Source organism: Corvus cornix, chromosome 5 (assembly GCF_000738735.6).
Source record: "Corvus cornix cornix isolate S_Up_H32 chromosome 5, ASM73873v5, whole genome shotgun sequence".
Taxonomy (NCBI): Eukaryota; Metazoa; Chordata; class Aves; order Passeriformes; family Corvidae; genus Corvus; species Corvus cornix.
In genome coordinates, this window is record NC_046335.1 from 52,426,860 (window position 1) to 52,441,900 (window position 15,041).

The 15,041-nt window shown below is 40.3% G+C and overlaps 1 protein-coding gene across 6 annotated transcripts in view; it reads right to left on the bottom strand.

Moving 5' to 3' along the window:
* Positions 1-2,092: 2,092 nt before the first annotated feature.
* The window catches only part of DENND5A (DENN domain containing 5A), a 64,631-nt gene continuing 51,682 nt past the window's right edge, over positions 2,093-15,041 (bottom strand). For all 6 annotated transcript variants that reach the window (XM_039552158.1, XM_039552160.1, XM_039552159.1 and 3 more), the window contains 8 exons: positions 13,642-13,763; positions 11,690-11,835; positions 11,019-11,137; positions 9,673-9,854; positions 8,765-8,847; positions 7,422-7,545; positions 6,413-6,581; positions 2,093-6,193 (listed from right to left, as the gene is read on the bottom strand). In XM_039552158.1, coding sequence (XP_039408092.1) covers positions 6,010-6,193; positions 6,413-6,581; positions 7,422-7,545; positions 8,765-8,847; positions 9,673-9,854; positions 11,019-11,137; positions 11,690-11,835; positions 13,642-13,763 — 1,129 coding nt within the window. In that variant the 3' untranslated portion in view covers positions 2,093-6,009. The remainder of the gene's footprint in view (positions 6,194-6,412; positions 6,582-7,421; positions 7,546-8,764; positions 8,848-9,672; positions 9,855-11,018; positions 11,138-11,689; positions 11,836-13,641; positions 13,764-15,041) is intronic.

Consider the following 15,041-nt stretch of genomic DNA (forward strand, 5'->3'; position numbering starts at 1 on the left):
TACCATTTGCAGTTGCCTCACATTGAGAGACCAAGACTAAGCTGCCACAGAGCAGCTGGATGTAAAATCTGCTTCAGAAATTGTACATCTGATGTCTCAAGTAGAGATGAATACTTTTGTCTGAAAATTTGGGTTAAAAACTGCTTTATGCTTCACAATCCTTCTTAAATTTCATGATTTAATGATGAGCAAACATTATCTGAAGACATCTAGATTGTCATTTCATCTGCACTTTAATGAGAAGTAGAAACTCTGCTGGCCTGAGCAATAGTGCACCATATTGACCCAAAATTTAGCACGAGTGAGCGAGTATCATGAGCACTTGTGACAGCAGCTGAAAACAACTGGGAGGGCGGGGGGAGATGCCAGAACAGTAAAGGGAAAGGAGCAGGCTGACAAGTGAAGAAATACTTTCAAATATTTAATTGTTCCAAAGTACACACAAAAAGCCTCAGAGCTGTAGTTTTGAGCTTTGCTCATCTCCAGATGTACCCTGAGTTTTGAGCAATTGTTTCTCTTTGAAGCATGTCACTCAAATTTTTGCACCTCCCATCTTAGTGTCCCAGCGTTTTCCAAGCTACCAAATAGGTTGTTAAATTCTGTGTAAAAATAACACCTGTTCAGTAATCAGCAGGACCTGCACAGGACTTATCTGAGACAGAGAGGAAATTTGGGGGTTCTCTGGTCACAAGGGGTATAGAAAACCCTCTCATGTAATTTATATGCCTTGTCTTTTTATGCTACTTGTAGAAAAACTTTCCCAAAACAAACATCAGATCCACCAGTGACATTTTAAATGTTTGTAGGATCTGCATCTTAAAACACCACTGTCACTGAAATGAAGAACAGTTCCTGTTTATTGCAGAACTAAATACAGTACGGCCTATTAATACACACACATTTTTGAGTTAATAGGGAAATAAAGGAGACACTTTGTCATGTGAAATAACTCCTAGACATTTGTATTTCTTTGTGAGAACTTCCCAAGTCATTGCTACAATAAATGGTAACATTTCTAGACCTGAGTCTGGACCAGTCAGCAAACAATTCCTGCCTGTGCACCCAGCAGTTGCACAACACACTTTGCCCACCAAGGCCCCTGCTCCTTTTGCTCCTCTTCCTTCGAGGAAACCTGAAAGACCTGAGGCCACCTGTGATGAGGTGAATGTGCTTCCAAAACTTACCTCAGCTCCATCCAGGCCTGCCCCACGTCCATCCCTGTGGTGCCCTCAGAGGAATCAGGAGCAGCAGGTCCATCCAAATCCCAGGGAACAGAGATGGCCTCAGCTCCTGAGAGGCAGGTTTGGTGTCTCTCACAGGCTCAGCACACCCCCAGCAGGTACCAAGTCCACGACTGCACCCCCAAACCTGTCCAAGGATGAGGCCAGAGCACCATCTCACCAGAGCATGGCTCAGGCTGAGTTCATCCTCTGCATGTCCCCAGGGAGCCCATGGGGTGACACCCTCAGTTGCTGGCAGTGCAGCACCACCCCCAGCTCAGGAAGATTGATGTGGTTCCCCCAAGAGTGATATTAACACTTGTTATTTTGCTTTGCTTAAAAAAAGGCTCCACCACAGACCAGGTGGTGTGTGAGAAGTGAAGCAACAGAGATACCTCCAAATTAATGATCAAACCCCTTCCCCTCTGTCTTCCCTGGTGGTATAGAACATTCAGTGATGACCTCACACAGTTTGAAACAGAGGGAATGGTAGCACATCTAGGTGTGGGTACTCACAGACACCTTTCCAAGGTCTGCATTAGTCCCTTTGCCTTCCCCTTTGCCCCATTCCCTGACTCCTGAGCAGGCATCTCTTCCACTGGTGGCAGTCTGACTGACAAGGGTGGCTTGGAGGAAGGCGACACTGGAGCTGGGAGGGAGGAGCTCTAGTTGAACAGATCAGACACAAAACTGTACAACAAAGGTCTCCTGAAACGAGCCACTAAAATGTCCCACAGACCTGCAGCCAGGCAAAGAGCAGATGATCAGCCAAATTAGAACAGGCTTCTTGAAAATAGCACATTAATGCTATTTTTTTCATGTTAGAAGACAAATTTTATTGCAATTCAGCAAATGAGCTACACCTGTAAAACTGCTTTGTATATCCAATTCACATTTAATGTCCAATGGATTGAAATGTCACAGGAAAAATAAAAAAAGGAAAACAGTACCTGGTTTTGTCATTATAATGTAAACTTCAACACGGCCCTTAAAAAAAACAAGCCAGTGATTTCCCCATGTAGTAAAATATATAGTTTATAAGGTATTGATGCTTTTTCTTAGTTTAACAGCCAATCTCTAGGTATAAAATAAAGAGCTACAAAGATGTGAAGTACGTGTACAATTTCTTCAAGTATTTTCAAGTATCCTATAGTCTCTTCACTACGGACAAAATTCATTTGACAATATACAGAAAAAGTTAACTCTGAATAGTTTCACTGCAGGAATCTTAACATATTCATGAATTTAAAACACATAAAAAGTATGGATCATCCAGCTAGTAAGTTCCATTTGAACAGTTTGAAAAATACTCTTTGTAATGGAAAAAGTTGTGGAATAGTCTCCAGTTCATGAATATGTTTTCAGCTACAGAACATCAGGTGGTTAAAGTTTATGGCAGGTAAAGGCTTTTTTTTTCTTTCTGTATAAACTTACCATCATAGTATTTTATTACATTTAAACCAAGTCTTTATTAGTTTGCATTTTATTTTTGTATAAAGTATCATTGTATGAACTCTAACAGCATTAACCAAAGAAGCATAAATAATTGATAGGTAATAGCCTATTTTTTTCCCTCAAATCAGGTATGAGCCTGTAAACATTTTGGCCAGCTTAGCATTATGTATTTACTGCATGATGAACTGCTTATTTTTTGTCCCTGTATTTCTCTCTCCAGAATGAATGTGTGTTTTTAAAAAGATTATCTTTCCCAATTAACTGTTACCAAAAAATCCCCACCAAACATCAGAACAGCACAGCCACACTAACTGCACCTACCAAACCTGCCCCCTTCTTTTGGAAAAGTAACAGGAAAAAAAAGGTTCAACTGCATTACTCTGAACAAAGGGAGAATGATTTTACAAAGCTCTAAATAAAACAGATACAAAAAGGTGATAAAAAGGTGCTCACTACACCATTTGTTCCTATACAGTTCAGCAGAATGGCATGGCAAGAGCAAATGCTGGATCCGAACCTTATTCTGTGGGACTGATGCTAGGAACAGCCATGAAAGAGGTGGGTGGGTTTGTGGTAAACACGGCAGTGGTGGGGGTTGTGGCTGCTCCTACAGACTGGACTGAGCCAGCCAAATCTCTTCCCAAAAAGCTGGCACAGGCTATATTTAGTATCTCACTCTTCCTTGGCTGCCTATGGATCTAACAAAACCAGCTTTTCTTCTGCTGCATTTCAGAACCTTCTACTGGTCCTTCAGCAGAGCAAATCCCTCCAGACTTGGAAGTCCACAGCAAAAAGTGCTTTGAACCCTAACAGGATTAAGCACAGGCCCCCAGTGAGAGGAGGAGGAAGGTCGATCTCAAACTGGTTTTTCCTGTGAAAATAACCCAGGAGCTGGGAAGATGATCTCTGTGTCTTCCTTTTGCACTGGACAGCCAGCATGCAGTGTGTTCTCACTGATGGACAGCATCATCCTCATGACCCAGCCAAGGAGTCCACCCTTGGCAATCACCAAATCCCAGCCTCTGCCCATGCCAGCCATCATAATGAGGGCAAAACAATCCACACCAAAACAGCCATTAAGCCAGTGGTATCATGTCTCACTAGGTGAACTTGTGTAAGGAAGAAAAAAAAAAAAGATAAAAAAAGAACCTTAATTCAGGGTAATTACCTCATGAAAGATAAAATTAATCCATCCTTAATACTATGAAATATATGGTTTTAATAGAATCAACTCATCTGTTAAGGTCAAAACATAGAACCTTCCTTTCTTACTTAATATTCCCTGTGAAATATACAGGCCAAGTAAAGTAATTTTCAAGATAGCTGAAAAAAACAAAAAAAACCCAAACAAAAAAGCCCCCAAAACAACAACAAAAAAACCAACAAAAATTTTTTTTTTGCTATTATTAATGCATAAACAATTTGGGACAGGTGTAAAAAGACTATCTCAACATATTAAGTTGAATACATGAAATTCTTAGAATGCAGTACAACTCTTTTTTATTTTTGCCCTTCCAAAGCTGGAAGAAAAATAAAAAACCACCAAGAAAACCAAACCTGCACACAGAGAATACAGGAAATGCTCCTGTAAGCTGTGAAGGAATTCACACCCACCCCATGTGAGGAGTGGCTCAGACATTGCCTTCACATCTTCCTAATGCTGCTGTGAAATCAAAGAAGAATCTTGCTCTGATAAGTAGTGACAAAGGAACTTCTCAGTTTAATAATGAAATAAATAGGACAAAAGTAAAAATAGTCAAAAATTTAATACATGTGCTCTACTCATAAATTATGGAAATAAAACTATCACGAGATGTGACTAAGCTGTAGGTAAAGTAAAAGTGCTACAACATCATATGAACCAAAAAACTTGGACTCTGCTTCTCAAAAAGAGAGACAATACTGAGATAAGTTTATACAGTGGAGACCTCTTAAATACACAGCCCTGAACTTCTGTACAGTAATTTGTGATGCTGATAAATCAGCCTGTTCTTAAGTCACATATTCATTTCAAAGAGATTTTTATCAGAAGATTCAAATGAACAGAGATGCCTTCAGGCATTTGCCAAGTTCCAGATCTCCAATAAATTAAGCTTTCCCACTTACCTAAATTTTTTTTAATATTTGTATTTCATAGTAGAAATGGACTAACCTTTTCTTTGCTAAAACCAAAAGCATCCCAAATGAAGCAGACTGTGACAACAGGATCCAAGACATGTGCATTCAAAAGGAAAAGAAAAAACCTTAATACCACTGTCTTTTCAGAAACATTAAGAAATCCTTATACTTGTTAGTAAGGTATACTGTTATTATTTCAGATGGGGCATAAAGATCTTTATTTAGTCATCTGGCATTTGGGGATCTCGTGTTCCCCTTTATAAGCAGTTAAGAGAATTACCAGCAGCAACCATATACCAAGCTTTAAAAGGCTGGTTTAAGTAGAAACCTTCTTGTGTTATGAACAATTATTCCAGGTTTTTCATTTAAGTGGGCTACACTGTAAATTCTGAATTGCAACATAATATAGCCAGTTGTATCATAGAAGATTTTTTTTTAAAAGACAAACTTACAAAACACAATGATAGGTTAAATAAATAAAAAATATCAGTTAAAAAACAGACTTAATTTCTTCTTCTGTGCAATTACGTACCAATATGAAAAATATTACTTTGATCTCTGGACATTTCACGGTTCAGTCTCCTGGATTTCACTAAAAATAATACTGACAACAAAAATAAAGGAAAAAAATAATTGCTGACAAATCAGTGCTTTGGAGCTATTAAAAAAAAGCACAGATCAGGTCTGTAGTTCCCTTGCAGCAGAACATGACCCAACACGTTAAAAATCAAACGTTGGTAATAATGTTAATATATAAAATATTAGTTTAAAAACTATAGAATGACCTTCTCAGCAGAAATGGAGTGTATACATTGGGGTCTATGACATACAGCATATCTGAAGGCAAGTTCACAGAATGCTGAAAGGCTCACTGCACATTTTCTATGGCAAGGAAATACTGCAGCTTTAAAATAAGCTGCACAATACTCATCTCTATCTCTTTCACATGAAAGTGTGTAAAAAGCAAATCAGCAAATAAACTCTAAAATAGATTTATACCAAAATCCTCTTTTTTACATTGAGTTTACAGCTTCTATCCATTTGCCTGTACTATTTCTGGAGTTTCCTTCAAGAAAAGTCAAAGTTGCATTTTTGGGCCATGAACAAGTTCACGATACAATGTACTGGCAAGACAGAACTTTTGCATACTAACGAGATTCACTCCTTGTTGCTTTTTTTGTTTTTGTGAAGACAGTTTTTCCTGTGGGACAGGAGGTCAGATGTCGATTCCTTTGACAAGAGATGCCTCCAGGGTGATGTTGAACTCCTGCAAGGTCTGCAGCACCCGAATCAAAGAATTCACCAGCGTGTGATCCTTAATCAGGGCTATGTCCTCATACATCTGGGCTGTAATGGGGCAGTCTGCAAGCAGGGCGATCCAGTGGTGCAAAAGGTGGTCTCTGACAAGGTGGCAGTTGGCAGTTTGGGAATAAAAATAAAGCCAAGTTAATTTCACCCCTGCACAGACATGATTTTCATTCTTTCGCTTCTAAGCACACCTACTGCGTTCTCTGCTTATCTTTATGAGACAGGGAGTCAGGAGTAACTGACGTGCAGCATCTTTTTCAGTTCATTAAAATACCAATAACAACAACAATAATAAAGAAGTTTCTTTATACCTGGCTCCAAGACACACCAGCATCTGAAACTTGCCGTCCTTCCCAATGTTTCTAGGGGTGTTGTTGATAGCAGTGATAAAGCGACAGAAATTCCTGGCCCTTGTCTGCCAGTTCTCTTCTGGGACCATCTCATTCTGCTCAAGGGTCTCATAGTATGTTTGTGCTTTTTCTTAAAAGAATGGTGGGAGATAATGAAGTTTCATCAGTGCATACAGCATATAGGAGAGAGTTAAAGTTGAAAGGCCTGAAGGATCAAAGCTCATCCATTTATTTCCTGAGTCATTATATTTAGGCACTGGTTTTTTTCTGTTGGATTCAGTTCTGTGTTCCCTCAGTGTAAAACTGGGATTCCACTTCCTTCCCTCTGAACAAAGCTAAAGACGTTCACCTATCTACTGAATTTGAGTGCAGTAAAATGATTGTACAAGGGGAGCACTGATGTTAAAATACCTCCTCAAAACACAGCAACATTATTAAAAATAATTCCCTTTTTAAAGTGTGTTTGTGAACTCAGTTGATTTATTTAGCTTTGTGTAAAGGGATCTAGGCCATTGTGTGAAAAACGCATGCTTATAATCCCTTTATTACAATGTCCAGGACAAACCAACAGCACTAGATCCATCTGTTGTGCTCTGAAAGACAACTCAACCTCTTACACGCATGATTTATTGCTTTCACTGTGCTCAATTAACACCAAGGTTACCCTATGTCAATTCACCACCTTATTTATGTACCTCTTCCTCACTAAGAAAATTTGTTTGACACTATTACTGCTAGAAGGACAAAGCCCAGTTCCTGCATTAAGTATGGAGCCAGCTTTGGCAGAAAACAGAGATTCTCTCTCATGACAGTACAAGGAGGTAGGAGCTCTCCTGGAAATTCAGCTGCTGAGATGCCTCCAAGAAGTCTGCTATTCACACCAGCTGAGACACAACAGCAGTGATAAGGAACACAGTTGGATGTATTTCAAAGATACAAACAGGCTCTGGGAGGTCATCCTCCCACTTACCCAAAAAATCCCAAATGAAGACATTCTTGAAGAGTCTGGGTGATTTAAATCCGTGCTGGAACACTTGCTCAAGAGCTGAAACAAGTCCACTTTCTCCACACAGCAGCAGGGTCAGGCTGCCTCTCTGCCAGTACACACAGAAAACACACACACACTCAGCATCTCAGTTTGGGACTCGGGGACACAAGTCTCCCATTCAGTTTTTAAATAAACAGATGCCTAAATCTGCTGTCAAACAGTGACCCCAGGCAGGATGGCCCAGTTCTCACAAGTCCTGAGCATTCAAAAATTGACTGACTTCTCTAAGAATAAAGCCAAGGAAAGCATTGTCAGGGCCTCATCATCATCAAATGAAGCCTCAAGCAGTCTGCCAATTAATGAGCAGGTTTTACTTATAATAATGATCACTACAGAAAACTAGAAAAGTATTTTCCTCTTTTTTTAAGTAACAGAGATCACAGATCCAGTGTAGCAGGTGCCTCTGATTGCTCATCAACAAAAACAACATTTAATGCTCAGTAAAAAACAAAGTCCTTCTTCAGCACTTGATGGTTAATTCTATTTTGCAAAACCAGTCCATGATGACTTGAGATCATTATCAATGTGATCATTAACTAGAATTACACTGTATATTAATCTGTCATGCCATAATGAACTTAGAAGTCAGGTGCTATAGGAATGGGAGGACCTATTTGCAAAAAATTCCTGTTGAGAGCCATCCATACAGAGCCAGCACTGCTCTACACCTCACAAGGGCTGGACTGGGATGATTTGACAGGGGTATGCTACTTAGGTTTGTTTCAGAAAAATCACTGCTCTGTCAGCTGATTACATGAGTAATGCAAAAGAGACTTTAAGAGCACTTCTGCTTCACTTGCTTGGGTGATGTGGGTGTTTTCAGGGTGGTCTTCTTTGTTTCTTTCCTTTTTTTTTAAAGTGGCCCATGGGTTTTCATGTTTTAAGTAGCAAAGATAATGCAAAACAGACATTAAAAAACCTACTTAGAACTCGATGCAGATGTAAAATGTCAGTTAATTCAGAACAAACAAAACAGGAGGCACTGTTCTTGACAGTGTATGGGTAGAATCCTCGGCAGAACTTGACTAATAACACAATTTCCAATACCAGAATGTTAACATTTAATTTAACAGAATGCTCCAGTTAGCAGCAAAAGAGAGGTGTGTGAGGCTGTACTACCTCAGTATCTCATTTTTGGTCCACTAAAGGAGTTTTCAAGCACATGGCTGCTCATTCAGTTTAGTTATTTCTGCTATATATTCTCTCATGTTTACTAATCAGAGTTTTAGGACAGGAGTGCCATTACACAGACAATAACCTCTCACCTCCTTCTCTGGCTTGTGGAAATGCTTGACAATACCATTAACAGCTTCCCCAATAGCTTCTTGTATCTGACCAGTATTTAACTCTGCAAAATACAAAAATATATCCAGTTACAGCTTCAGAAATTGTACCTGTGTGTGAGGGTTATGGCCTAACAAAACACAGGAGAGGAGCATGAACCAGTATAACTCATTCTGTTAGGGAAAGAGTGCTGGGCTGCGGGTAATGGAAACCCAACTCCCACTTTTATGTATTGTTGAAGAGGTAGAAACAGAGATGGTTTGGTTTTAAATTGAAATTAACACTTCAAAACAAGTGTTTTAAAACAGTGGAAAGGGTTTTTACATATTATGTGAGTTTTCAGACCAGGACCCAAAGCTAAGGAAATGAGCTGTGCTTTGTTTAGGACTAGCAGATCTGGGCATCCTGGAAACACTTCCTGAGGTTGCTTCACTGCAAACCCAAGCACTGCTGGGAACAAAGTAGCCACCTGATTTGTCAGGAGTAAGACAACCACAGAACCCTGATCTCAATAGAAAAAAATAGAGAAGGCCATGAATAGAAGCCACTAGCAAGTTTTTTCATCCGTGAAGGACAGACAGAGACAAGGCCACAAATTTCTACCTTCCTCCACAGCATTCATTCCACAGGTGAAGGACAAAAATACAAAAAACACCACTAGGGCAGCTAAGCACTGGACAAGGAGTGCAGAGACATCTGCCATCCTTGCAGACTTTCCAAACTTAAACAGACAGTACAGGTTACTTGGGATTGTAATTTGGAAGTTAGCTGGAGTTCAAGCAGGACACTCGGCTGAGTTTCACAGGTCCTCTCCAAACTCCGGGGCTGTTTGCAAGCCCTCAGGTGATGATGCAGAACAGGACAGGAAAAGACAACCCCCAGCACTCACTTGGCTTATTGTTTGGTGAGATAGTGACAAATCTCCTGATCATGCTCGGAGACTGCTGCAGGGGCGGGGTTCGGCACTGCCGCTCATCAGCCTCGGTGTGGGAAGTCAGCAACTCTCCCACCAGGATCCTCTCTAAGCTGCCATCATCCATTCCCTTCCCAAGCCACCTTCCACAGGGAAACCTAAGAACACGAAGGAGATAAATACATGGCTCAACCCAGATTCAATTCCATGCCAAAGACTTTCAACTGCAGTTGCCTAAAGCCCAAATCCTGCTAGCGTAGTTATTAGAAAGACTTCGTTCATCCAGCAACAAAGTCTTGGCTTTGGCTTTTGCCAGCACAGGCAGCAAAAATAAAACAGCTTTTCAGTTCCAAGTTTGTGCTGAGTGCTGCAGTAAATGATCCATCCACAAAGCAGATTTTGCTTGAGTCCCATATGTAGCACGTGATTTGAGGAAAAATGGGTAAAAGGGGAAATCCTACTACGCCCCATAGATGGGTTAAGAAATACAATGAATATGCTACATAGCGGGCCAGCTGCAAAACAACCCCACAACCCAAACACATGCTTAAATGCCAAAACACCAATACTTCTACTGAATTGGGGTATTAAATCAGACACTAGAAAGCACACATGCTCATTTGCTCATTATCACTTTCTCTGAACCAATGTTGATGTCAGTTTAATCAGCTTAATTGGAAAACTGAACAGCATCCAAAAATAGAATCTTTCCTCTTCATTTAATTACAAATGAACTGGCATGGAGAGCTGACTGGTGGACTTACCCACCAATTTGACATCAACATGAGCCTGACAGTTTCTCTAAACAAAGGACAGAGCATCAAACTATGCTGTACCTAACACAAATAAACCTAACTCTCACTGCAAATTTCATTCCTTTACTTTCCCCATGTAAACACAGGTTTCCAACACTCATAAGCCCTTGTGCTCCAGCTTGTGTCCAAAGGTGACTCTAACACCTAGAGCACCCAGGCCTAATATAAAATACCACCTGTATTTGATAAGCAGCAAGCTCTGACTTGCTCTTTCTTCCTTGGGCTCAAGGCAAATTATTTCTAAGATGCACAACAGTCAACTCATCCTCTCCACCAACAGTCTGATGTGAGACATGAACATCTGCAAACTGCAGCCCTGTTTGAATTTGTAAGAACCACAACTTGTTTAATGCCAGAAGCCAAATGATCTTTCTGTGCCTTCAGGTCGAGGCAACTGCAGACACAGAGTCCCAGGAGATCAGACCTTTCTAATCAAACAAGCCCTACTGTGCCAGCTCCCTGCAGAAATTCTACTTACCCCACATGAAATGTCAGGATGATACTTACTTGTAAGTATGCCCTGTTATTTCATTTCTGACCATAACATATTCCACAAGCCACTTGGCATACAGCCCTGAATTATCATGTCCTATTTGCACTGTGGTCAGTTTTCCCAGGTTCTGGCACTGCAAATTAAACAAAAGTTTGTCAGAGGAAACTGAAACAAAGCAGCATGTTGGGGGAGTACACTATTACAGAACATGCTCAAACAGAAACTCAGAAATGTGGTTCCTGTTTCTGACTGCATGACTGGTTCTGGGCTTTTTAGTGGTAGGCTGCTTTACTTGTTTCTGTTGGTTTGCTTGTTTTGTTAAATACTATCTTGATCAGCATAAAGAACATCAGCTGAACTGGATTTTTCAATTAAATTTTATCCAATGCACACAACACACATGCAAAAATCAGAGCAGAATCACTTCTTTGTTTTCCAACAGAAGAGGGTATGACACCTCCCACAGTTGTAACATAAAGACAGTCTTGTCTATCCCTTGCACTAAGGAATTGTCAGTCATTTTGCTCTGCATGTCATTAAATACAGGTTAAATGTGCTACACACAGGCACAAAGTATCTGTGACTAACCACAAAGATATGAAACGTATGGCAAGGTGGTACAGCAAGGGGAGAATTTAAAACTTCACAAACAGAACATCCAAATCAGGTTTTATATCAATACAACCTCAAAAGTCATTTCTAATAGATTCCTGGGAATCTGCAGGACTCCTGTTTCACCCAGTTCTCCCGAAATACAGATCCAAGGATTGGCTGTGAACATTGAGCCACCAAGTTTCTTGCTGGGAACAATCAATATATGGTATGGTATCACTGCAAACACAAAAGAAATAACACTTCAAAAATTAAGAAGGATAATTATGTAACCTCTTTAGTCAAGAGAGGGGCAAAAGGTAAGTCATAAAACAGCATTGCAGTACCATGAAATGTTAAAACAACATCAGACATCCTATTTAATCATGCTGACACTTGCACACTAAGCACTGACTGACAATGGGGAAGTATACACATACACAGCAATCACTAAGAAACAGAGCTGACAGCAGAAGTGTCAAATGAAGAAAGAAATTTGGATGGAATAATGCCTTCTTATGGGTATAATCAGCCTTTATTTACCAACCTCAAAACATGGCACGAAGATGGTTACTTATCCTCAGCTTAGTGACAGCAAGTAAAGACATGGTATTCCTGTACTCAGGACACTGCACAGCTCCCCCAGGTCCCATTCAGGTACTAACTGCAGCCTTTCTTTACAGGCCTGGACAGCAGCAGCATTCATTACCATGGCTGAACAAATTCTGATAGAATACAGCATAATCCTGCAAATTTCTCTGTGCCATGTCGCTCTTAGTTATGCTAACTTTAGGACTTACCAATTTTTGAAAGAACAAGCAATTTTTTCCCTTCTAAAGAGCACCACATGTGCTCAAATGCTTTCTGGTCCCCTGGTTTACCTGTGGGTAATTCAACATGTATCACCTGAGCTGCAGCCCCTCCTCTGACTCACAAAGCATATGCTCTTCCACCACCCAGCATCTCCTGCACAGCCCTCTGTTAACGAACCTTTTATAATAAAATCCAGTGCTCTGAATGGTCACTGTGTTTCTTGCCTGTCTGCCCTTCTTTTATAGTGCATAAGCAGATTACAGTCAGGGCTTTTCAGCTGAGGCATTTAACGCATTTCTCCCTCAGTGTCTCCTCAGCTGTCAGTGCCCTCAAGAAAGCATCTGGTGGTTGGATTTCCTTAAAAGCCTGATGCTTGTAGCATTTAAGAATGAATTAAAATGTCTCCCTTTTAATTTCTGTGCTGATAGTCCTAAAGTAAGTGACAGTTTAACTGCATCCAGCAGACCAGATTTTCACATTATCCAGAACTTGCCCATAAGACCAAAAGCTGTTTTGCTTGGATGTCTGTTTGCTTTCTCTTTCATACACACAAGCATCAATCACAATGCACCACCAAGGGTAGTCCTTTCACATACCCCACCCCCAATTTTATAAGCCTTGCTTAAGTCTTTCCTTGTTTTGCCTTCCCAGCAAGGTTCTGTGGCAGCAGGCACACAGATCTTTGAGAACTCTGTAACACAATTAAGCATCTACAATAGCTTAAAAGTTTCTCTAGGGTATCTTTTTAACAACTAGGAGAAAAAAAATGTGTTGAGGAGTTCTGATGCAGCCCTCAATGGGCATTTCATTGCTACCCCAAACCCAGAGACAGACATGCAGCAAAGTAGCCTGAGAACAAAACAGGAAAGGATTTTTTTCTTTTAATTGCCAGCATGCATTAATATTCTTACCTTGATAGTGAACAATCCATACTTTGCTTGTTTAGTATCATGCAAACAAGCCCACCACAAAATTTTCAGCTGAGAACTCACCCCCAACTAAAATTATTAGAGCTGTGTATTTTACCAAGTTAGAAACAAAAGTGACAGGGAGAGAAACTCCTGCCCACCAGAGAAGATCATGGAAACAGCAATACAGCACACACAGATGGATCCCAGGGAAAAAAAAAGCAGAACAATTACATTAGGGCATGTTGCTCTGAGCTGTTTAGAATTTTGGACAAGAACTCAACCAAATCTGGAAATCAGAGCTGCAGGGATAGCAAATACTTACAGATTGTTGTGAAAACATTGGTAAAGCAAAAGTAATCAACAGCATTGAATGACAGGAGATGATACAAGAACTGTTCTTTCTCATCATCGCAGCGGAGGAACGCGTAACGCTTGTAGAGTTTTCTGACAAAGCAAAACACATAATCTGTCACAGTAACAAGAAGCTTTCAGTGAAATGTTTTCTATTGTGCAAATTCATTAGGTACACTATGAATAACGGGCAAGCAATTACACATGAGAAGTGATACTGGGAGAGTCAAGAGTATTCAATGTGCCAGGATACACTGACTCTCTGCAAGGCTGATATCTCCAAAGTGCAACAGTCCAGTTCTCACTATCTTTCCCCCCCTCCAATACAAGGTTTGGTCTAAGATCTTCTCCCACCCAAAACCACCCCAAAATGGAAAAAGAAATTTTGCGCTTTCTTGAAAGAAATTCTGACTTTTGGCCATGTAAAATGACAGAACTGAAGTAAAGAGCGCAGAGAGTGCCATGGGAGAGTTCTCCAGCACATGATGTATGACAGAAGACTGTTCTTAAAGACTTAATGCAAAAACCGGGGCTATCTGCTTGTATTTGGCTATAAGTAATAACCCAGGGCCTACAACAAGCTGCACACTAATCCAGGCAATAGCTTCAGTGTTGATAGTACACAGCTCCTGACATAACCAAAATGGTAAGCACACAAAGGTAGAAACCAATAAATAATACCAGTGTTGGGAATAATCATAAAAGAAGAGCATGCCAAAATGTATCAAAATCCAACTGATGCTACAGGAATATCCAAACCCTCATGAATGCAGGAATTAGGTATTAGAAATGCTGACACAGCCATGTTGTTCCTTCCAGGAGGGCATCCTGGTAACTCCCCCCAATTTCAGGTATCAATTTACAAAAAAGTCAGCAAGTCACAAGACAGAAACTTGCAAAACAAATCAATGATAATCAACATAATCAGGCATGTTCTCACTTACATAACAAACCTAACACTAGAGACTGACAGGAAATGTTCAATGAAAATAAAGAGACTGAGCCTTAAATTAACCTAACCTGCCTGTAGTCACAAGAGTGGCAAAGCCACAGAAATCTCAAAGGTGCCCACGTCTGTGTTTCATTTGAATAATCTGAATCACCTGTTTGACAGCCTGTCAGGGTATGTGCTGTCCTGTCTCCTCAAAGGGTAAGGTTTTTCAGTTTCCCTGGGCACATAAAGGTCTCAGGACGGTGAGGCCACATGATTTCTTCCTGTTCCCTAACTCTAGTCCCTTTGCAGACTAGAAAGAAACCAAACATGTTACATTTTCCTTATATTTGCTAATAAATGTCAAGTAAAGAGAATGGGATAATTAAAATATTTAACAGCTGCTTCAAAAAAGAACAACACACAATCTTGTTAACTGT